This window comes from Hyperolius riggenbachi, chromosome 8, assembly GCF_040937935.1.
Source record: "Hyperolius riggenbachi isolate aHypRig1 chromosome 8, aHypRig1.pri, whole genome shotgun sequence".
NCBI lineage: Eukaryota > Metazoa > Chordata > Amphibia > Anura > Hyperoliidae > Hyperolius > Hyperolius riggenbachi.
Genome location: NC_090653.1, coordinates 280696906 through 280722425, shown reverse-complemented (window position 1 = coordinate 280722425; position 25520 = coordinate 280696906). Strand labels below are relative to the sequence as shown.

At 45.0% G+C, this 25520-nt stretch overlaps 1 protein-coding gene across 2 annotated transcripts in view; it reads right to left on the bottom strand.

Moving 5' to 3' along the window:
• Positions 1 to 3087: 3087 nt before the first annotated feature.
• The window catches only part of LOC137527928 (sulfotransferase 1 family member D1-like), an 83601-nt gene continuing 61168 nt past the window's right edge, over positions 3088 to 25520 (bottom strand). For both annotated transcript variants that reach the window (XM_068249000.1, XM_068249001.1), the window contains exons 6-8: positions 17518 to 17612; positions 6738 to 6918; positions 3088 to 3296 (exon numbers count right to left, since the gene is read on the bottom strand). In XM_068249000.1, coding sequence (XP_068105101.1) covers positions 3184 to 3296; positions 6738 to 6918; positions 17518 to 17612 — 389 coding nt within the window. In that variant the 3' untranslated portion in view covers positions 3088 to 3183. The remainder of the gene's footprint in view (positions 3297 to 6737; positions 6919 to 17517; positions 17613 to 25520) is intronic.

Below are 25520 nucleotides of genomic sequence, written 5' to 3'. Positions count from 1 at the left end.
ACAATTTCATAATTATGAGGCCCAAAATGCCAAATGCTGCAACAATAACCCCAAAATATCAAATGCAGCCACTATGACCATCAAATAATAAATGCAGCAGTCAATACCCCGTACAAGGAAGGGAGGAAACATTACTCCACATATGGGAAATACAGGAAACATTACGCCACATATTGGAAATGCAGAAAAAGGAGGAATCATTAGGCCACATATAGGAAATGCAGGAATCATTATGCCACATATAGGAGATGCATAAAACATTATGCAACATATAGGAAATGCAGGAAACATTACGCCACATATAGGAAATGCAGGAAACATTACGCCACATAAAGGAAATGCAGGAATAATTACTCCACATATAGGAAATGCAGGAAGCCTTACGCCACATATAGGAAACATTAAGCCACATATAGGAAATACAGGCAACATTACACCACACATAGGAAATACAGGAAACATTATGCCACATATAGGAAATGCAGAAAACGTTACACCCATACATAAAATGCAGGAATCATTACTGCCACATATAGGAAATGCAGAAATCATCACGCCCCATATAGGAAATGCAGGAAACATTATGCCAAATGTAGAAAATGCAGGAAACATCACACCACATATAGGATATTCAGCATTACCTCACATATAAAATGCAGCACACATTAAAACAGATATGAAATGCAGAATAACATGCCCCCTCTGTTGCTGTACAGGCTACACTGCCCACCATCATTCCATATTTTAATACTTCTAAAGCCTAAACCCTCAATTTTTAAAGTAAATGTGAAGCAACACTTAAAGAGGCTCTAACAAAAAAAAAAAGGAGATAGGTGGAAATAGCCAATTTCTGTCGGGTCCGCTCTACTACACAGGAGACTTGCGTCTGTGCAGTAGAGCGGCCTGACAGCGATCGGCTATTTCCGCCTATCTCCGAGCGGAGAGCCGATACTACACCTGCGCTGGAGCCGGGAAGGTAAATATTTACATCCCCGCTGTTCAGAGGGGCACCGCGAGACCGCCGTGGGACACAGGAGGACGGGGGAAGCCTCGATAGGATTCGGAGGCTTCCCTCACCCGAGTTGAGTAGCCTGCAGGGGCATTTTTAGTTACAGGTTTTCTTTAAAAAAAAATTAGATACTTAAAGAGGAACTCCAGTGAACATTTTACTGTTGGCAGGTGATGTAGCTGCTGCATGGTGTTTGGCAGTTGGAAGCAGCTGTAAACAGCTATTTCCCACAGTGCAACAAGGTTCACAGACAGGAAACTGCCAAAAGTTCGAACTTTTCTTGTGGGAGGGGTCTCACCACAATATCAGCCATACAGCGCCCCCTGATGGTCTGTTTGTGAAAGGGAATAGATTTCTCATGTAAAAGGGGGTATCAGCTACTGATTAAGATAAAGTTAAATTTTTGGTCGGAGTTTCTCTTTAACTATGGACAGGGAAGGTTATGGATCCTGTAAAACCTTCCTTGTTCTCTCTTGTACCCCTTGTTCCAGCGCTGTCCCTCCTGCTGTGTGTACTCAACCAATGGGTGAAATACACGTCTGTGAGCTCTCGGGAGGCTATGAAAGCCCTTGTGTCCCCGATTGCTTCTGAAGATGGGCGGCTCGGTACTTGTTTGATTAAAGAGAGCTCTGTCTCATGGTATAGCCTGATGCATGGGCAACTTTAACGTATAGATCTTCAATTTAAAAAAAATCTCAGTGTATGGCTAATTAGTGCAAAGTTTCATATGCATTGGGTTCACCTAGGGCTTCAAAGGGGACCTGAACTCAGAACTTCCTCTCTGCTCTAAAAGATACGCCACAGCATAATAACCTTTAAAGAAAAAAAATTCTTTGTTACAGCTGATACAAATCCTGCAATAAATCTGTGGTGTGTCTACTTCCTGCTTTCATGGAAGCAGACAAAGGGGTTAACATCTCGTGTTTACTTATGAGCTGTGTCTTCTGAAGACTGATGACTTTCTGTGCTGACACAGCTGAGAGATCAAATTACACTTGTGACTACTTGAAGATCAGGGGGAATTATCGAGGCTCTTCTCTCTAAAAACACACCGAATGCATTTCTCTCTGTTTTCCTTGTGTCCTGTGCAGGAGTTCAGCTCTACTGTAAAAACACAATCTCCCTGCATATGTGTGAAATATGTCCCAGGAACAGTGTAATCCTGCTGTTTGCAGCAGTTGCCGAGCAGTGGCTCATAACCGCTTCATAAATGACCGCACTGCCATTGTGAGCTGCATGCATGCGCAGGGCGTGATCATTCATGCTTGCTAAATGTGCCGGCGCTAGCGTTTGCTGATCTCAGGTTTACTTTTGTTTAGTGAATTACCCTTCGTACATCAACAGGGAAGAGCTATGTATTAAATGGCCACTATCGCAAAAAATTTTTTAAAATACATGAAAACACATAAATAAAAAGTACATTTCTTCCAGAGTAAAATGTGCTTTCAATTACTTTTCTCCTATGTTGCTCTCAATTACAATAGGTAGTAGAATTCTGACAGACCTGACACGTTTTTGACTAGTCTCTCTTAATGGGGGATTCTCAGTATTTCATTTATTATTTGCATAAGCACTTTTGTAAAGAATAATTTATTGATATAAAGATGCTGGCTGCCACTACCTGTTTGCACACTATTCTGGCAGTTAGACTGAGCAACTGCCATTCGCTAAATGCTTTCAAAAATAAAGAAAACCCTGAGATTCCCCCATGAGGAGATGGGCTAGTCCAAAACATGTCATTTCTGTCAGATTTCTACTCCCTACTGTAAGTAACAGCAACATAGGAGAAAAGTAATTTATATCACATTTTACTCTTGAAGAAATGTACTTTTTATTTGTGCTTTCATGTATTTTCAATTTTACAATTTTTTTTTTGCAATAGTGGCTCTTTAAGGTGAGGTGTGTTTGCAGTCACATGATGCAGTACCTGAGGAGGGTGCATAGTGTGTGAGGGTGTCTGGTGCGAGAGTCATGCACCAGGCAGGAGGAGGTGAATTACTCATTATGCTGAGTGATAAAATACCCAGCCCTATAATCAGCATTCAGTAACTTGCATTGTTAAATGATGAAGAACGGCAGCACAATGACACTCTTTATTCAGTCAGGGAATACAAGAAGCCAATCCCTCAGCATCTGCGCTCTCCTCTCCTCGTCCACATGGGGGCGCTTATCCTTTATATCTTATCTGAAAATGTCAGTGTGGTGTTGCTCATCTGTTGTTTATAATTCGCCTCAAAGATTTCAAGTTGCTGGGCGGAGAACATCGTCTTCCAGTCTCCAACTTTACCTGGTGGGCAAAAATAAAAGACACTCAGGGTAAGTTCACAGTGGGACGTTAAAGTCGCGCGTTAAAACAGCATTTAACGCAGAATAACTCACTGCAATGAAAAATCAATGCCCTGTTCACAGTGCACACGTTGCGTTGGTGTCTAACGCTGCACGTTAAGTAAAAGTACTGCATGCAGTGCGTTATACACGTTATTAGCTGCGTTGGACTGTTTGCACATGCTCAGTAATGACTTGGAAGCATACTTTTCATTGCCTGTATTTTTTACTGTATCTGCTGTATGCGACGGTAACGCTGCGTTGCCACTTTTTGGGCACGTTGCGTTGTAAGCTTGCGGTGCGACTTTAACGTGGCATCAAAACGCAACGTCCCACTGTGAATCTAGCCTCAGGGAAACTGAAATGAGAGGTATATGGAGGGATGTGATGTCAAACGCATCCCATGCCGCTTGTAGCCCTTTCATGTGATCACATCTCCTGGCCGGGAGATTTAACCACTTTACCCCCAGAGGTGCGGATATCTCCTTCCCTTTTTCCCTCCTTTCCCTACCCCAGGGACGGAGATATCCACACCTCCCGTGCTACCGCCGCTGTCCGCGCTCGTCCTTCCGGACGATTACAGGTCGCATGAACAAAAAATCACTGTGGCCATCTTGTGGTCAAATAGTAAAACTACACCCTAAAGCATTTTTCAAATACAAATACATTAGTTTTACACTAAAAATTAACTCATTACCTCCCACACTCCCCAATTTTTTTTTTGTAATTAAAAAAACATAACAAAAAAACAAATAGTTACCTTAGGGACTGAACTTTTTAAATATTTATGTCAAGAGGGTATAACACTGTTACTTTATAAACTATGGGCTTGTAATTAGGGATGCATGCAAAACTGAAAAAAAAATGCACCTTTATTTCCAAATAAAATACTGGCGGCAAACATTGTGATAGGGACATAATTTAAACGGTTTTATAACCGGGACAAATGGGCAAATAAATTTCATGGGTTTTAATTACAGTAGCATGCATTTAAAAACTGTAATGGCCGAAAACTGAAAAATAATGATTTTTTCCTATTTTCCCATTAAAACACATTTAGAAAAAAATAATTCTTGGCATAATGTCCCACCTAAAGAAAGCCTAATTGGTGGCGAAAAAAACAAGATATAGTTCATTTCATTGCGATAAGTAATAATAAAGTTATAGACGAATGAATGGAAGGAGCGCTGAAAGGTGAAAATTGCTCTGGTGTTTCAGGGGTAAAACCCCTCAGTTGTGAAGTGGTTAAAGACTACATATCCTGTGCGGACATCAAACAAGTGGCAGCGCTCCAGGCTGCAAACTGAAATGTTATGCTGGGAATACACCATAAGTTTTTTCAGCAGATAGATGGTTCGATAGATAATTTCCGACATGTCCGGTCTTATTTTCGATCGTTTTTCTGATCGATCTCTCATAAAAGTGAATGGAAATTGATAAGAAAAGATAAGAAAATCGATCGGAAATAAGAATCGACTGAAAAAATCTCATTGTGTATTCCCAGCATTAGCCAGCAGAGGCATGCAGAGCCCCACAGGGGCTAAATACATGCCTTGAATGCAAATCAGATGCAAATTATGTACTAGTTCCTAATCTAAAATTTCAATGTGGGTTGGTTTACATTTCAGTTTGCAGCCTGTCACTTGTTTGATGTCTGTTTGAAGAAATGTGTATACCATTTATGATTAGCAGCACTAGGTTAAAAAATGATGTTTTTATTGTAAGGCTAGTGGTAGGTCTTCCCCCAGGGGCCCGTCATTGCCGTGGGGAAGTCTAGTAGGGAATAATTTGTGCACATATTATTTATACTGAAACTAACGCCCTCTTTTGCTGTACCTGTTTTGAATGCATGTTGTGTAATTTTGTCCACATTGTGGAGCTCTGCACATCTTTGCAAATAGCTAATTCAGGTACGGCCTCTGTTTGAAAGCAGAGATGTTCATCCAATATTCGGGTATCCGAACTAACCAGATAATCCGAACTTTTTCCACTATCCAAACTCTAATTCGGATTCCAGATATCTGTGTAAATCCGAATAGCACTATCCGAGTTAACTTGGATATCTATCTGAAATCTGGAATCCGGTCGGATAGTTAGTTTGGATACCCAAATAGAGGGTTTTAATGGCAGAAATCACATTGGAGGCATAAAGAGAGAGAGGTTTTGGAAGCAATTTAAAGGCCACTTCCGGTTTTCTATCTGGATATCCGAATCAATTCGGATTTCCCGGATAATGGGTTCGGATATCCGTTTCTATTCGGATTCCGGAACCTTTGGATTCGGATATCCGATTCGGATCCGGATATCTGGGTATCCGGATCCGAATCAGTTCGGATTTTAAAAAGGGGTATCCGAGCATCCCTGTCTGAAAGCGCTGCCACTTCCTCCTGCTGTACAAAATTAACATATCCTGTGCAAGTGCAACTAGGAACACTAAACTTCCCGACATGCACTAGTGGCCGGGCCCGGGATGCAGTGAACATCGCGGGCAATTCAAACTTCTGGATCAGCGGCATTGACGGCAGGAAGAAGGATGCCCTCGTATGGACAGGCTTTGGAGAAGCCCCCCACAAGGCACCAATCACTTAACAACTTCTCTTAAGTTGGCCACACACCATACAACTTTTTAAATATCTGTTCAAATTAAGAATTGCAATCAATCTTTCTGACTGATTGGTCAATCATCATATTTTTGAAATGTTACATTGTACCATACACGTACGTAAATTTTTTCCCCAATTATGATAAAAATGATTGGAAACTCTGACAAAATTGCTAGGGTGTGTATATTAGTAAATTGACAATCTAACACACACCATTTAATCTTTAGAAAGATTGAAGAAAAATATCTGGCATTCCGGATCGATAAGAATCGAAGAAAATGGGAAATCCGATCGGATTTTTCAGTAGAATGAAAAAAAAAAAAAGCTTTCGATTTTTTTCGGGAGATCCGATCGTTCTCATCGAATCGGATCAAATCGAATCGGATCATCGAATCGGATCAAATCGGATCATTTTATTGTATCGTGTGTGGCCACCTTTAGGGGGAGTTTCATTATAAATAGGTTGACATAAGAGGTGTTCAGTTCACTTTTAGATCTTCTCTATACTGCGTGGATCCTAGAGGCCTTCCATGGTGTGTTTCCACCACATCTACCACACAATGACAACAACACTTTCTGTCAAAGCAGAGGCTTGAAACTGTTTTCTTCAAGCACCTACTTTTGTCGGGGACTAGAAACTAGCGGTGCTCTCCATAACTCGATGTGTAATGAACCCAAAGGATCGCCACTTTACATGTCTTAATTAAATCACCATGTGGTGTTTCTGTTCATCGATCAAGAAGAACACATGGTAAACATGCTCAATGCCAAATTACATAGGGAACAACATCAGGCCTCACCTTTCCTCATGAAGCATTTATCTGACTGGTCCACAAGTTCCTTGGGAAACCCAGTGAAATTGGCCATGGGGTTAGTCTTCATGACCTCAAAAACGGTGAGCTTTGCAATCTTGTTCAGTACATCCTCCGGGAGTTCTTTTCCCAGGAACTTTGCCACTTTCCGAATCTCTTGTTGGGGATTCTGTGTTGGGGAGAAATCAGAACATTTTCCACACAAAAGGCCGTCAGTAACTCTAAAGGTAAAATTGATGTGAATGATAATGCTCTGAGCTGGTCTTCTACCTCTTATAATTACATTTTTGTGTCAATGATGTTTACTAAAATGCTGCAAAACTTTCTGTAGTAGTTATGCTTAAAGGGTACCTGAGATGAGTGAAAGTAAAACTTTCATACATACCTGGGGTTTCTCTAGCCTTCAGGCAGGGGCGTAACTAGACATCACTGGGCCCCCCTGCGAAACTTTGGAGGGGGCCACCCCGCAAAACATTGGATGGGGCCCCCCCCGCAAAACTTTGGATGGGGCCCCCCCACCCCCTCGCTTTCTGCACAGCAAAACTGAGGACCAATGTGTTTTCCCCATGCAGATAAAAACACTTAGACTTAAAGGAAACATCAGGCAATCTATGCTACTCCTAGATCTACTTACCCGGGGCTTCCTCCAGCCCCTTGCAGCCGACAAGTCCCTCGTTGCAGCCCTGCTCCCAGTACATACATACACACACAGCCGTAGTATTTTACTACATGAGAGCACATGCTATAGGGAGGAACAACAATGACATGCTGAACATAACATATTGGGCCTGATTCACAAAGCGCTGCAAACTTTTTCGCGGACTTTTGCCGCGATTCGCGCGATCGCGGACTTTTGCGCGCGCAAAAGTCCGCTATCGCGCGAATCACGGCAAATTGCGCGTGCAAAAGTCAGCGAAAAAGTTTGCACCGCTTTGTGAATCAGGCCCATAGTATCATTGTAACTTTGGCAAAACATTCAGAATGTCACTGATTGATACTCTTATTACAGGATCTTAGACTCCATGTGAGACAACAAGCTCTCAATGAAGCAGCAACAGTAATGCTGGGCATACACGGGTCGATCCGGCGGCCGATTAGCCGCCGGATCGGCCCCCGCCGCGTCCCCGCTCGTCCGCGCGGATCGATTCCCGCTCGTCCCCGCCGGCGCTTCTTATCACCCGCTCGATTCACCGCTATTGTCCGCCCGCGGGGGTCGAGCGCGGAATCGATCCCCGCGGTGATCGGACACGTTCAATATTATCAATCGAGCCATCAAGCTCGATTGATAATCCTCCCCTTGACACCGTGTATGCCCAGCATTAGACATCAATCTCCACTCCATTGCTTGTAAAAGTATTCAGAGGCCATAAAGTCATTAGTCCCCGTGATAAGAATCTAGGAATCCTTTTGCTGAAAAGGGAAAGTCTACAACTTTTTTTCAAAATGTGATTCCTTTGTTTCTAAGGTTGTACATCAAGTCTTTAGAACTTTGCAGCAGTGCGAGACAGATGTTTTTTTTACGAACCCTAGGGAGCAGGGACAGTGTACAAATTCCAAAGTGTGTGTGATTCCTTATCTGTGTGCTGGACACATGCAGTCAATATAACAATGGTGTGAGAGCAGAATACGTTTTTTTATCTCCATGCCCTTAGCTGTCAGTCTCTCAAACTTTTCCCCCCACGGCCCCCCTGTGGCGCCTGGACCCCCTGCGGAGGCATCCCTTGCAGTGTCTATTGTTACGCCCCTGCCTTCAGGCTAATCGCTCCCCTGCCGTCCTCCTCCTCTGCCTGGATTCTCTGCTACGGGTCCCGGTAATTTCCCACATTGGCGCAGGCACAGTCTTGCCGCATGCGCTCCCCCGTTGCACTCCTGTGTGCGGGAGTGTTCTGTGCCTGCGCATAGCTTTCCTGGCGGCAGGAGTGAGATGGAGCATGCGTGCAGCCAAGCTGCGCATGCGCAGTAAGCCCTAAGTTGGGAAATTACTGGGACCCATAGCAGAAGATTCAGGCAGTGGAGCAGGACAAGGAAGGACCGATCAGCCTGAAGGGGGCTGAAGGAAGCCCCAGGTATGTATAAAACTTTTTCTCCCACTCATCTCGGGTTTACGTTAAGAAGGAGGAGTGCCCGAGGAGTACCGGAGACACAGACAGTGGCAGAACTTCGTGGGATGGCGCTAGAACAATAGGATGGACCGAGGTCTGTCCTGTGGTTAAAATTGGCCAGACATTGGCTATTTAAAATTGGAGGTTTGGACCAGGCTTAAAGGTGGGTACAAACATCCAATCGTGATCTGCCAGTTTTACTACTTCCATGTAGTATGAGAGAACTAACAGATTTTAAATGTTTTGAACAGATTGTGCAGTTAAAGAGACACTGAAGCGAAAAAAAAAAATATGATATAGTGAATTGGTTGTGTACTATGAATAATTACTAGAAGATTAGCAGCAAAGAAAATATTCTCATACTTTTATTTTCAGGTATATAGTGTTTTTTCTAACATTGCATCATTCTCTAATATGTGCAGATTGCACAACACTCAGCATTCAAAATGAGTCTTTCAGAGCAGTCTGTGAAGTAATGACCTCTCCTCTAGCAGAGGAAAAGTAAATAGTCCAGGAACAGTTGAGATAATAAAAGTCAGATAACAGCCCTCTCCACGACTAACTTAGTCGGAGAGCTTAATGGCTTGTTTGCATAGAGATAACAACTGGAGTTTCTCAACTCTTCCTGTACTGGAAACAATTAGACTGATGTATCTGATCTTAATGTTTTATTTCTTAGCTGTGCTACACATACAAAACATAATATCATCATTTTTTTCTTTTCGCTTCAGTGTCTCTTTAAGCTCTTATTCTACATGGAAGTAGTCAAATTTTCGAATCAAGATTGTATATGTGAAATCACCTTAACAGCGACAATAAAAATAATAATAATATTGAATATCTTGACAGTGTAATACAATACACTGTATTTGACAGTGTTTTTCTGCTGAATTCATATTTGCACAACAAGAGCACATGACCCTACATGTGGCTGCTGGGATTGGCCCCGACTTGCCTGCTAATGCCTTGTACATGTGTGTTTCTTGACCAATAATGTGTAATATGAGGTAAAGTTTTAATTATCACCTGTTCTCATTGTACAAAAACACCTCATCCACTAACTCTGTCCAGGTCATCAACTTTGCGGATGAAACCACCATTCTTGGCCTCATCGTAGAAAATGTGGAGCACGCATACAGCAGTGAGATCGAGCTGTAATTGGTGTAAAGGCAACATGCTTGTCCTAAATGCGACAAAAGATGGTTGAATTGACTGTGGACTTCAGAAAGAGTCCTCCTTCACTCAACTCAGATCCCCTCAGGCTACCACTCAGAAACCTCCCCACCAAAACCTCCAGGCACAGGAACACCTTCTTTCCCCCAAGCAGACCTCCTCCTAAACTCAAGCCCCCTCCCTAGCACAACCTCCCAGACTCCCTCACCTCCCTGAAATTCTTGCATTACTGGACCTATACCTTAATTCCTATAAATGTGTCTTTGATGAAGAAAAGGAGATGATCTGCAAAATTCTGTGAGGCATAAAATCTGATACTTTATTGTTGATAAATGGACACAAAGAAAAAAAAAATCATCCACAGGGCCAGCTGACGCGTGTCGGGCTTACAATGCTCCCTTAGTCATAGTTGCAAAGACCTGAAGTGTAGGTGGGATCTTTATAGGTTGGGAGTAGACCCATCCTCCAGAATGAAATCACGCTACCTTCTGATTCTTAAAGAGATCCAGAGATGAAGCACCCTCTTGTATTTTATTTTATAAATCAGTGGGAATGTGACAGTAAACACCTAATCTGCTCTTTGTTTCATTGTTCTCTGTTTAATCTGACTGTTATCACCTCTGATAAGAATCCCCGACTGAGCACTCAGTCTAGCTTTGCTATGGAAAGATTATAGCTGAGTCTGTCTTCTCTGGGGTCTTTTCAAGCCCAAGCATGCCCCCTTGTGGCTCTGCTAAAATGACTCAGCTATAATTATTCCCTGCAAAGCCAGACTGAATGCTCAGTCCGGGATTCTTATCACAGCTGATAACAGACACTTTTAGCAGGAAGGATGAAACAGAGCAGGGTAAGTGTTTTCTCTAATGTTCCCACTGATATATATGGTAAAATACACAAGGGTGCTTCGTCTCTGGTTCCCTTTAAAGAGAGCGTGTCTTCAATGTTCGTTTTGACGTTTTCATTGTCTGATATTTGCACTATGTCCTATGACCAATGTTATGTGTACCACAAGCAATTCTGGGGGCAATATCTGACGTACTTAGCATAATAACTTCAGAAACAGAATCAAGTTTATTTGCCATCTTGATGAAGTGATGTCTGTGTCATCGTTGGTCATGCCAATTGGTCAAGGTATTTGCGATTATTCAGGTTGGAGTGAGCATATTATGTCTTCCATGATGCATCACTGCTGAATATGCAGATTGCCCCTTTGATTACCCTGAAAGCCAAAAACACCTCTAGATCTGCTGGAATGCAATGATGTGTCAGCTTGTTAATATTACAGAGCCAAACTAATCCAACATGCATACAGACTGGCTGGTCCTCATCAGAGCAAGGCATGGATTAACCACTTAACGACCAGCTAATTCCGATAGGCGGTGCCTGGTCGTTCGTGGTATAGCATGGAAACGGCCGCTCGTACAAGCGGCCTTTCCATGCCAGTTCACGGAGGGTGTCTCCGTGAACAGTGTGCGAGCCGCCGATCGCGGCTCGCACACGTAATGTAAACACGCGGGGAAGGAATCCCCGCTGTTTACATCATACGGCGCTGCTGCGCAGCAGCGCCGTTAGGCAGATCGGCGATCCCTGGCCTCTGATTGGCCGGGGATCGCCGGCATATGATAGGCTGAAGCCTATCCTACAATGTGCAGGACGGATATCCGTCCTGCGCAGCTATGGGTAAGAGGGAGAGGGAGGGAACTGCGGAGAGGGCGGAAAACGCTGCGGAGGGGGGCTTTGAGGAGCCCCCCGCTACTCACTAATGGCTGGCGGCGATCAGGCCCCCCCAGCAGGATATCCCTCTAGTGGGGAAAAAAGGGGGGGGGGAAGTCTGATCGCCCGGCCACAATCCTGATCGGTTCTGCGGGCTGTAGAGCCCACGCAGCACCAATCATTAGAAATTGCCGTGGTCCTTAAGTATCCTTGATCACAGTGCATGGTGTTGAGAAAATCAGCACATTGCATCCTTTATTTCTTTTACAGCTTTTGCCAGAAGTGAGTAAAGTATGTGAGGGGAAAAGACAGGCTTGATAAAGTCCCTGCATTCATGGTGAGATGATGGCAGTTAATGGAAATGATTTCCCATCTTATCACAATATTGTGAGGCGAAAAAATAATTTCCAAAGTTGACACCTGTCCCTCACAGTAGAGCCAAGACCTAGAAGACCATCCTTGATGGATAATGCAGCCACAGTGAAGAAAGTGGAGTGTTTTATCCTGGGAGACAGACAAACGGGAGCAGTGAAAAATGGCGCCAGGCGCGGGCGCTATAAAAATGGCACCTCATTGAAAATCATTATTAAACGATATTTATCGTTTTATAAAGTTAAAAAATGGCGCCGACCGTCAAAACGTTATTTACCGTTTTACAACCTGCTTTTTTTGTCCTGCCTGAACGATATTTATCGTTTTAAGCCCTGCTTTGCTGCCGTTTGGAAAATGTCTGCCCGCCGACTTTAAAGGGAAGGTTCAAGCAAAAAAAAAAATGAGTTTTACTTACCTGGGGCTTCTACCAGCCCCATGTAGCCATCCTGTGCCCTTGTAGTCACTCACTGCTGCTCCAGTCCCCCGCTGGCAGCTTTCTGACCTCGGAGGTCAGGACCACATTGCATACATTTTTACGCATTCCAGCTAGTGCAGGAACAAAAATTTACGCGTTGCACCACTAACGCGTAAAAATGTATGCGTTAATGTTCCTGCACTAGCGGAAATGTGTAAAAATGTACGCAATTCGGCCCTGACCTCCGAGGTCAGAAAGCTCCCAGCGGGGGACTGGAGCAGCAGTGAGTGACTACAAGGGCACAGGATGGCTGCATGGGGCTGGTAGAAGCCCCAGGTAAGTGAAACTCATTTTTTTTTTTTTGCTTGGACCTTCCCTTTAACGTTTAGTAGCACAGCCCCCTTAAAAGATAGAAACACCAAATTTGCAGGTTATGTTAAGAAGAAAATTGGGAACAAGAGGGAAACATTTTTTCAAAAAGACCTTATAGTTTTTGAGAAAATCGATTTTAATATTCTCCTTCTGACCGTGGGAAAATTAAACGCCTGCCGACTTTAGCGGTTAATAGCACAGCTCCCTTAAATGCCAGAAACACCAAATTTGTAGGGAATGTTAAGAAGAACAGTGGGAACAAGAGGAAAACAAAATTTTCAAAAATACCTTATACTTTTTGAGGAAATCGATTTTAAAAGTTCAAAGAAAAAAACTGATACATTTAAATACCGCAGGTCAAAGAGTGTGGGAAATATTTCCCAGAAGTTAATAGCAAAGGCCCCTTACATCCTAGCAACACCAAATTTGCAGGATATGTTAAAAAGATAGTGGGAAACAATATTTTAAAAAAAATTAAACATTTTTAATTATGGGGAATGTTCTGTCTGAGGGTGGGAAATCTGAAAAAAACAATGACGTGGGGTCCCCTCTCCCGAGCCTCTGTAACCCCTTGCCCCCATGCAGGCTGGGATAGCCAGAATGCAGAGCCCCGGCCAACTGGGGCTTCGCACCCTGAGCTATACCAGCCCGTATGGTCCATGGTATGGGGGGGCTCCGGAGGAGAGGGGTGGCCAAGTTTTCCCCTCTCCCCCCAAGCCCTTGTCCAATCCATGGACAAGGGGCTCTTCCCCATCTCCGGTGCCCCAGGAGAATGTGGGAGCGACGACTCTATGGGGGGGGGGGTTCATGGCGGCATCTGGGAGTCATCTTTAAGAAGGGGACCCCAGATGCCCACCCCCCTCCCTGGAGAAATGAGTATAGGGGTACAAAGTTCCCCTTACCCATTTCCACAAAGGGTTAAATGAAATAAAAACACAACCACAAGCAAAGTATTTTCATATTCTTAATTAACCAGAAATACTTACCTGTCCCTTTAAAAAAATGTTCCCAAGCCCATCTCCTCAGTAAATGATCCAACGTATACAGTATCCTCCAATCTTGCGATCTTCTGTTACAGTTGATTGAAGATCTCCGCCACCCCCCACATAACAGAAAATGCGTCCTATAGGACAGGGCTTTTCAACCTGTTCACTCACTGTACCACTTTTATCACCTGAAACTTTTCAAGTACCACCAGTGTGCCTGCGCAATAGATATGACCCGATCAGACTCATGTGTTTCCATCGGAGACCGAGCAGAGAGCCACTACTGCACGTGCACTCATACCAACAAGGAGATCTCTGTGGGGTTACAGCGCTGGATCCCCTCTACCGAGGAGAAACCCCCTCTTTACGATCTAGAGGCCCCTCTTTCTGATCCAGAGGCTTCCTCCTCCCGTGGGCACATTTTTCTAACAGGTACACTTTAAGAAAAGGTAGGGGGGCATATGGGAAGGGAATAGCAGGAGGCATTGGTGGGGAAAAGGATTAAAAACAGATTGCAAGCCTACAGACTGCCATTATTAGCAGCCTGTAGATAGATTGCCGATATAGGTAGTATATCCAGCCCCCCCCCCCCCCCCCCCGCTTCAATACAGGTAGCCTCCCCCACCACCAGAGAGCTGGGCAATGACTCGCCACAAAGTTCGGTTCCCCCTTGCTTGCTCCTCACTGTGCTGTCCTGTGTAATGTTTCAGACCTCACATCATTGGTAACCCGAAAGCAGTGAAGAGACAGCCAGGCAAACGGTGCACAGTGACGGCGGGTCTGCGAGGGGTAGCCGAACTTTGTGGAGACAGGATGGGACCAGGACAAGCATCAGGTGGGCAATTAAGTAGCAGGTAAACTTGGAATGTACCACCTGGCCAACAGCAAAGTACCACTGGTGGTACGCGTACCACAGTTTGAAAAGCCATGCTATAGGACGCATAGCTGCCGGCTCCCGCTGTCCTCCCCGCCTCCTCACCTGTCACCTCACCTAGCCTGGCACCTAGCAGCACCCATGGGTGCTACTAGGGGAGGTGACAGGTGCAGCCAGGTGGGGGGGAGAGCCGGCAGCTACGCATCCATACAGGACGCATTCTAAGCTATACTAACCGGCTCAGAGCCGATTGATTCGATTCAATACAAAAAGAACCGGCTCATTCGAATCAATACAAAAAGTATTTCTGGTTAATTAAGAATATGAAAATACTTTGCTTGTGGTTGTGTTTTTATTTCATTTAACCCTTTGTGGAAATGGGTAAGGGGAACTTTGTACCCCTATACTCATTTCTCCTGGGAGTGGGGTGGGCATCTGGGGTCCCCTTCTTAAAGATGACTCCCAGATGCCGCCATGAACCCCCCCCCCCCCCCATGGAGTCGTCGCTCCCACATTCTCCTGGGGCACCGGAGATGGGGAAGAGCCCCTTGTCCATGGATTGGATAAGGGCTCGCGGGGAGAGGGGAAGGCTTGGCCGCCCCTCCCCCCCCCGGAGCCCCCTCATGCCATGGACCATGCGGGCTGCTATAGCTCAGGGTGCGAAGCCCCAGTCGGCCGGGGCTCCGCATTCTGGCTATCCCAGCCTGCATGGGGGACAAGGGGTTACAGAGGCTCGGGAGGGGGGACGCCACGACATTTTTTTTTTCAGATTTCCCACAAATATATTTTTTTAAAAAATATTGTCTCCCACTATCTTTTTAACATATCCTGCAAATTTGGTGTTGCTAGGATGTAAGGGGCCTTTGCTATTAATTATTTCCCACACGCTGACTGGCGGCATTTAAATGTATCGTTTTTTTCTTTGAACTTTTAAAATGAATTTTCTCAAAAAGTATAAGGTCTTTTTGAAAACATATTTTCCTCTTGTTTCCACTGTTCTTCTTAACAATCCCTGCAAATGTGGTGTTTCTGGCATATTAAGGGGGCTTTGCTATTAACCGCTAAAGTCGGCAGGCGTTTAATTTTCCCACGGTCAGAAGGGGAATTTTAAATCGATTTTCTCAAACAGTATAAGGTCTTTTTGAAAAAAAAAATTTCCTCTTGTTCCAACTGTTCTTCTTAAAGAGACTCTGTAACAAATTGTTTATCTTTATTTCTTCTATGCTATAAGTTCCTATGCCTTTTCTAATGTGGTCTGGCTTACTGCAGCTTTTCCTAATTGCACAGTAGCTGTGTTATCTCTGTTATATGATCTAATCTTCTCTCTATAGTCGGCACAGTCAGGCTGAGGCAGTCAGACTGGAATGTGCAGGGCTGCTTGTGATTAGCTAGAAGCTGTACACACCCCCTGCAGGCTCTGTGTGACTAACACACTCTGCTTAGCTGAGCCTATTAGAAGCTGGTTAGTTTGTTTGTAAACACTGCCTAAAACTGGCAATTACAAGCCAGGTTTGCAGCAGAGAATGGCAGAAACAGCACAGAGGGGACCAGGAGCACATAATGAATAGAATGGTATGCTTTTTATTGTAAGAATTTCAGAGTACAGATTCTCTTTAAAGGGAAGGTTCAGGGAGGGTGGGTAAAAAATAAAAATCAATTTCCACTTACCTGGGGCTTCCTCCAGCCCGTGGCAGGCAGGAGGTGCCCTCGCCGCTGCTCCGCAGGCTCCCAGTGGTCTCCGGTGGCCGACCCGATCTGGCCAGGTCGGCTGCCGGTAGCCTGCGGAGCGGCGGCGAGGGCACCTCCTGCCTGCCACGGGCTGGAGGAAGCCCCAGGTAAGTGGAAATTGATTTTTATTTTTTACCCACCCTTCCTGAACCTTCCCTTTAACATTCCCTGCAAACTTGGTGTTTCTATCTTTTAAGGTGGCTTTGCTATTAAACGTTAAATTCGGCGGGCAGACATTTTCCAAATGGCAGCAAAGCAGGGTTTAAAACAATAAATAACATTCAGACAGAACAAAAAAAAAAGCAGGTTTTAAAACGATAAATTACGTTCACAAGGTCTGCGCCATTAAAACGATAAATATTGTTTTAAACAAATATCAGGCAGAAGGGGGCGCCATTATTTAACCGGCGCCATTTTTCACTGGATGCAGACAAACAACCATCCAAATGATCATGAATGAAACTGAATGAAACTGGCCTCAGTTATGGTAGAGTGTGGGTCCCACGTTTGCTAACCCCTTTCCAGAAACAAATGTGACCTTTCAAGACAGATATTGATGCAGTTGGAACAGAATGAAGAGGATTTTTTTGCTTGGGCGCTAATACCCTTCAAATGCCAGAACTTTATCACGCTGCCAGCCTCAATCTGTTCCATCTCACACTTTAGTCATTTCTGGCATCTGTAAAAGAAATAAAGAATACAATGAGATGAATTTCTCAGCATTGTGCATTTAAGAACCAACAATGCCAAAATGTCATCAATACGCCATAATATCCTGGATGTGAGGGGTCGTTGGCAATTCTCAATGGTCTCGAGACTGTGCTACGAACTTTTTCTTGCCCTCCGGTGTCAACCTATTGAACTCCACCAGTCAGCACGCTGCATCTGATAATAACGTCCGGGTGATAATTAAAACCTTTTACGACACCCCCTTGTATTTTCACCCTGACTAAGTTATAGAAGCATCAGCAATATTTCATTACTAGTGCTCTGTGTGTAATGAAATATTGCTAATGCTTCTATAATGACTCACCTTTTTAAGATCCTCATAAAGTATATATAAAACGTTGTGTTCGTTTCTCTCTTCCCAGAAACCTTTCACATGGTCGTACCAGGAGCCCCAGGCCACTGTGCAGACAAGAGAAATCAGTTTTCACTACACAGTATACACAATACCTAGCAAGACAAAGTCTACTAGTATGTCAGCACCACCACTGAAAGACAGGGACATGCATCCTTTTGGCTCTACCCTAGTGGTGTAGCGAAGGAGCTGTCAGCCCCAGTGCGAGCTTTACATTGGGTCCCATCGAGCATTCCATACGTAACAAATGATATGGCACACCAAAACCTGCCAAGAGAGTCAGATAGGTGTAAGCAGGGGAGGTGATAGTTGCAGCGCCAGAGAGGTGTAAGCAGGGGAGGGGATAGCTGAGGCGTCTGAGATGTGTAAGCAGGGAAAGGGATAACCACAGAGTCAGAGAAAAAGAAAAATAAGAAAGACACAGCAAACAATAATGATCAGAACGCTAAGAAAAATAACAAACGCACTCGCTAAGCGCGATCACCGCACGAGAAGCGCAACAGCGACAAAACACGCTAATGGCGCGGTCTCCGCACGAGAAGCGCAACAGAGACAAAACGCGCCAACCCTAACTAAACAATGTAACACGAAAATGAATAAAGAATGCGAACGCTTGCTTCGTTCCAGATAAGACAGACAGAAGGAGTAACCAGTAGCAACTGCAGCTCTGGCCTACACTCCCAGACAGAGTACAGAAAGAACCACCGCCTCTACCGCTAGGGCGAATGCGATCCCAACAGACAGAACGATTTCCTGTCGACCGGCGCTGGCGACAAGACAATCGCAACAGATAGACAGTACAAGGCAATGCAGATAATTAACAACCTGACTACGCTAGAAGGAATGCCAGTGCACTCCCAAGGAATTACTCTCCGATAATCTTAGCAAACAATTAGCAAAGGCTGAGACTCCAGGTAAGTTAACAGGAACAAACCTCTATGACCAGCAGGGAATTCTGGGAGGAAATGGTATTTATACTGCAAGCCATCAAAGGAAGCAGACAAGCAATTTGCATGCCAAGTGGATGCAAATTCCTCACCAGAGCAGCAACTCAGCAAGTTTCAGAGTAAAGACAGGTCTCCTTTCCAGGGACCTGCAGCACTCAGACTTACAAAATGGTCAAAAAGCTGTTTGTCTTTGCAGACAGCAGAGCAGATCATTACATACCTCCATGAAAAGAATGCACTCCTAACAGGGGGGGGAACACAGAGCAGGAAATATGACGGGGCGCCATGGGGACGCCGGAGGCAGCATTCTTTTCATGCAGGTACTTATGGTGGTACGGAGATAGTGGGACTGCCTGGAGGGACAGAGCAGGACATATGAGGGCATGGGGACAGCGGAGGCAGCATTCTTGTCACGGGGGTACTTATGTCGGTTTCGGGGGATAACAGGACAGCTAGGGGGGAATAGAGCAGGACATATGAATTGATTGCATAGCATATTTGTATTCTGTGCTTTCCCCAGTACCCTATTCAATACAAAGTAGCAGCAGTAGGGTATTGTACCATGTTAGCCATTTATTATTATACCAGATTATACCATTTATTCGCTAATAAAAAGAATAAGAATAAGCGAGCTTTCGGCTTTGCAGCCTTCGTCGGGCTTACATCCCTCAAATACAAAGGTTTATAAACATAGACCAATTTAGAGCTTTTTTATAACCCCTCTATTACGCTCAATTCAGAATCAGAAGTACAAACGGGGGTTGTACCCAGAATTGGTTTTGGCTCATACAGGTTCTGGAAATATATTGGACAATGTCCAAAAAATCAAGAAGAGCTGAGGCTGCCATACTACATATCCAGCTATGTTAGATCAGTTTTGACACCCAGAAAGGGTTACTAGATGAAGAAATTTCTCTTTTTAGAGCAACAAAACAGAAGTATTATAAAATCACAGGAGCAGCTGTTATATGGATGATAAAAAGCCATTTCAGAGATTTCCTGCAGAGTCAGGACTGTAAACGAGTTTGTTTGCCAGTCATAAAGCAAACCAGTCTGAAGATCTGGCCAACCCCAAACCTTAACATGATCTCCTGTGGCCAGAACTAAAAACTTTTGTCCATGTATTCATGATTTCTACTGGTACAGTGTTACACGCACTCTCAGTTCTGCCCATAAAACCCCAAATCACACAGGATTGTTTTTATACCAAACATGAAAGAATAGCTGCACTTATAAGGCTAGGAGACACATTAAAGTGAACCCGAACTCTTGCACAGGAAACAAGGAAAACATAGACAAATGCACCCCTAGTTTAGCCTGTCTAATTCCCCCTCATCTGTAACTAAACACAAGTTGTAATTTGATCCCTTAGCTGTGTCAGCTGACTGCCATGGCAGAGAGCTCATTTGTAAACACAGGATGTTAACAATATGTCTGCTTTCATGAAAGAAGGAAGTAGACAAACTGCATATTTATTGCAGGAGCTGTATCAGTTGTGACAAAAAATGTTTTTCTTTAACCCTCCTGGCGGTCTATTAAAAACCGCCAGGGGGCAGCGCAGCAGCCTAGGGCTCGCTACATGATAGCCGCTGTGAAGCGGCATCCCCCTACCCACTTCGATAGTCTCCGGCGATCTGCGATCAGGAAATCACGTTCAAAGAAAGGAATTTTCTGGAGTGCTTCCCCTGTCGCCATGGCGACGTGCGGGATGATGTCACCGACGTCAGATGTCGTGACGTCATTGGGAGTCCCAATCCACCCCTCAGCGCTGCCTGGCGCTGATAGGCCAGGCTGCGCAAGGGGTCTGAGGGGGGGGGGGGGCACGTCGGGTAGCGACGGAGCGGCGGCGATCGGTATGCACACGCAGCTAGCAAAGTGCTAGCTGCCTGTAGCAAAAAAAAAAAAAATTATGCAAATCGGCCCAGCAGGGCCTGAGATATCCTCCTGCGTGGCTTATCGCCAGGAAGGTTAAAGGATACCCGGGGTGACATGTGACATGATGAGATAGACATGGGTATGTACAGTGCCTAGCACACAAATAACTAGGCTGTGTTCCTTTTTTTTCTTTCTCTGCCTAAAAGAGTTAAATATCAGGTATGTAAGTGGCTGACTCAGTCCTGACTCAGACAGGAAGTGACTACAGTGTGACCCTCACTGATAATAAATTTCAGCTATAAAACAGTGTGACCCCCCCACATTTCAACTATAAAACACTTTCCTAGCAGAAAATGGCTTCTGAGAGCAGAAAAGAGATAAAAAGGGTCAATAGTTAATAGATTTTAGCTCTGGCATACTTCAATGAATGTGTCATTGAGAAAACACAATAAAACAGTAAAAACGTAAAAAGTAGATTGAAACATGAAATAAAACTGTGGAATATCTTAAAAAGTCATTTTTAGGAGAAAGAAGATGGATGCAATCTTTATTTCATTAGTTTATTTTCGCCTCGAGTGTCGTTTAAATGTTATTATGCTGTTGCTTATCTTTTAGAGCAGAGAAGAAGTTCTGAGTTTACTGTAGGGATACTGTAAGGGGGGGGGGGGGTTGGGGAAAATGAGCTGAACTTACCCGGGGCTTCTAATGGTCCCTCGCAGACATCCTGCGCCTGCGCAGCCACTCACCGATGCTCTGGCCCCGCCTCCGGTTCACTTCTGGAATTTCTGACTTTAAAGTCAGAAAACCACTGCGCCTGCGTTTCCGTGTCCTCGATCCCGCTGATGTCACCAGGAGTGTACTGCGCAGACACAGACCATACTGTGCGCCTGTGCGGGGCGGGTAGGGCCTTTTTCCACTAGCCTGCGATTTGCGATTTGCTTCTGATCGCAAATCGCAAGGTACATTAAACTAATGGAAACTGCAGCAGCAATTTCCAGTGTGATCAGATTGCGATGCGATTTTGGTCAAAGCGCAATCGTCGTCCTGCTGCGTTTTGTATGCGATTGAGCTGGACTATAATGAGTATAGTAGCTCAATCGCAATCGCAATCGCATGGTGGAAATTGAAACGCGATTGCGATCGCGATCGGAATCGCGATCGCAATCGCATTTCATAGTGGAAAAGAGCCCTTAATGACAGTATGCTTGTTTAGGCTGGAGTTCCTCTTTAAGGTCTCATAACATTCCCCTAACGCAACGCATGGTGGTGCTAAAGGTGTACGCTACATAGAGCCGCGTTATGCGGCTCTTGGTGCGCCGTTTTTCGTTCGATAGAACCGGCAATGATTCATATGAATCATTGCTAGCAGGCAGGGAACCGAGAATTATTCATATGAATCACTGCTAGCAGGCAGGAAGCCGAGAATGATTCATCTGAATCATTGCTAGCAGGCAGGGAAACGAGACTGATTCATATGAATCATTGCTAGCAAGCAGGGAACCGAGAATGATTCATATGAATCATTGCTAGCAGGCAGAAACCAAGAATGATTCATATGAATCATTGCTAGCAGGCAGGGAACCGAGAATGAGTCATATGAATAATTGCTAGCAGGCAGGGAACCGAGAATGATTCATATGAATCATTGCTAGCAGGCAGGGAACCGAGAATGATTTATATGAATCATTGCTAGCAGGCAGGGAACCGAGAATGATTCATCTGAATCATTGCTAGCAGGAAGGGAACCGAGAATGATTCATCTGAATCATTGCTAGCAGGAAGGGAACCGAGAATGATTCATCTGAATCATTGCTAGCAGGAAGGGAACTGAGAATGATTCATATGAATCATTGCTAGCAGGCAGGGAACCGAGAATGATTCATATGAATCATTGCTAGCAGGCAGGGAACCGAGAATGATTCATATGAATCATTGCGAACAGGCAGGGAACCGAGAATGATTCATATGAATCATTGCTATCAGGCAGGGAACCGAGAATGATTCATATGAATCATTGCGAACAGGCAGGCAACCGAGAATGATTCATATGAATCATTGCAAACAGGCAGAGAATGATTCATATGAATCATTGCTAGCAGGCAGGGAACCAAGAATGATTCATATGAATCATTGCTAGCAGGCAGAGAATAATTCATATGAATCATTGCTAGCAGGCAGGGAACCAAGAATGATTCATATGAATCATTGCTAGCAGGCAGAGAATGATTCATATGAATCATTGCTAGCAGGCAGGAAACCGAGAATGATTCATATGAATCATTGCTAGCAGGCAGAGAATGATTCATATGAATCATTGCTAGCAGGCAGGGAACCAGCATTGCAGTGCAGTGAATATTAATTAGCCATGTGCCTAGGCAAAATAGCGGACTCTCCCCTCCTTCTCTCCTGCACACAAAAAACAATAAAACAACATTACTGAGCATGTGCAAACAGTCTAATGCGGCTAAAACCGCATATAACGCACAGCATGCAGCACTTTCATTGAACGTGCAGCGTTACAATGTAATGCAATGTGGGCACTGTGAACAGCCCATTGATTTTTCATTACTGTGAGTTGGGCTGCAGTACAGGCTGCTCTAACCTGCGCCTGTAACATTAGTTATGTGAATTAAAATAGATAGGTAATATAATCTCTTACCTATGTTTTAAAAGAACAGGCAAATGTTTGCTTTCATGATGGCAGCCATCTTTTTGGTTGAAAGGAGGTAACAGGGAGCATGAGACACAGTTCCAACTGTGTCCTGATCACCCCTCCCAGTTGCTAGGCAACGTGAATAACAACATAGGAAATCCCATCATGCTCTGATGAGTGGAGCTTAGGTAAAAATGCAGCTAAAAATGAGGCTTTGGTAAGAAAAACAAAGTTCTGATGCTGTGAAACTGTTAAAGAAACACCAAGCCTTTTCAGTGCTGCTGAGTAGATTTTTAGTCCTGAGGTTCACTTTAACGTCGCCTGCAACGCAACGTCCCACTGTGTAAGACCCCTTAGACCTCTTCTAAAAGAGGTACAAAGTCTGGTACACGCATTCAATCTTGACTTGCCAATTTTACCACTTCCATGTAGCAAGAGGGCAGGGGGCGTGGCAATAGCCATAGCAACTGCTTTGGGGACCTGGAGCAGAGGGGGCCCAAGTGGTAGTTGATGGGTTCACCTTTAGGCCCCGTTCACATCACAAACGCGGATGGCCATGCGTGCGGAACGCGTGCGGACCGCAACGCGTACGAACGCAGGCCATCCGCGTTTGTGTGCGTTGCGTGGCTGATCCCATCACTGAAAAGTGAATGGGACAGCCACACGTTTTTACAAAAAATGCGTGCAGCATGCGTTCCCGGACCGCAAAGGTCCGGAACGCATGCAGTGTGAACATCAGACATTGCACTCTATGCAATGTCTGATGTCGTGCGTGTCGGCCACCTGCACGCGTTTCCAAAACGCGGCTGGAAACGCGTGCAGTGTGAACGGGGCCTAATTTTCCCGTGTTTCATCACCCTGACTTTATATTAGTGCCCATAGTCTGTTTGCAGTGCAGCCAGAGGCGGGACAAGGTCCTCCAGCACCCAAGGCTGAGATACCAAAGTGCGCCCCTCCTTCCCTGCCACCCCAGCCGTCACACACTGATTGCTATTAGACTAAGAGGTGCCCCAGGCCAGGGCCCACAACCTCCCCAACACCTTAATTTCTGGTTATCTGGCTTGCAGTCACTGCTATGTATCCCCTTTTCTTATTTATTTCTGCTTCATACACAATTAGGAATGACAACTGAATGAATTGTGTGCCCCCTCCTACACTGCGCCCTGAGGCTGGAGCCTCTCCAGCCTATGCCTTGGCCCGGCCCTGAGTGCAACTCATGTCCCATAGGGTAGGGGCGAGTGGCAATGCTCACGAGTGCCTAGGTCTGATAACTCCTTCAGAATTCTGCTATGGGGCCCTATAATCTCTAGCTACGCCTCTGCATGAGGGCCAACAGATGTTATGGTAGTAGGAAAAAAGGGCGTCGGCTGAGGGTGGACAAAAAGGGCGCCGCCATAGACTTGAATGCAATTATCCTTAATACGGGGTAAAAAGCAGAAAAAAGGGCGCCGCAAAAAATGTCGTTAATAACATTAGAACATTGTAGTTTTTGAGGTAATCGTTTTAGAAGTTTACAATGTTATCGTTTTTGTCATATTATTTTGTTAATAAGTACAGATTTTACGTTTTCAAAGGTATTATCGTTAATATATGTAAAAGGGTGTTTCTGCAGAGGGAGTGGTTAGGGTTAGGCGCCACCAGGGGGAGTGGTTAGGGTTAGGCACCACCTAGGCGCTGGTTAGTTTTGAGGCAACACCAGGGGTGGTGGTTAGCGTTAGGCACCACTAGGGGGGTGGTTAGGGTTAGGCACCACTAGGGGGGGGGGTTAGGGTTAGGCACCACTAGGGGGGTGGTTAGGGTTAGGCACCACTAGGGGGGTGGTTAGGGTTAGGCACCACTAGGGGGGTGGTTAGAGTTAGGCAACACCAGGGGTGGGTGTTAGGGTTAGGCACCACTAGGGGGGTGGTTAGGGTTAGGCACCACTAGGGGTGGTGGTTAGGGTTAGGCACCACTAGGGGGGTGGTTAGGGTTAGGCACCACCGTGGGGTTGGTTAGGCACCACCAGGGGGAGTGGTTAGGGTTAGGCACCACCTAGGCGCCGGTTAGTTTTAGGCACTACCAGCGGGGTGGTTAGGGTTAGGCACCACTCGGGGGGTGGTTAGTGTTAGGCGCCACTAGGGGAGTGATTCGTTTTAGGCACCACCAGGGGAGGGCTCTGTGTGAGTGTAGGGTTGGGTTAAGCAGCATTGATGAAAAACGCAACTAATTTAACGTTAATATTTATTTGTTGTTATATCTCGTTTGTTTTTTTGCAACAGTAAATATCGTTAATGAAGCTTGACAACGATGGTTCTCGTTATCAAATTTCATTAATACCTGGCGCCAAATTCGTTAATAAGTCTGGCCCTTTTATCACGGCGCCCTTTTCATGCACACAATTTTAAAGTGTACCAGAGATGACTAAATACAAAAACATTATACATACCTGGGGCTTCCTCCAGCCCCCTCCCGACAGATCGCTCCCACACTGTCTTCTTCCG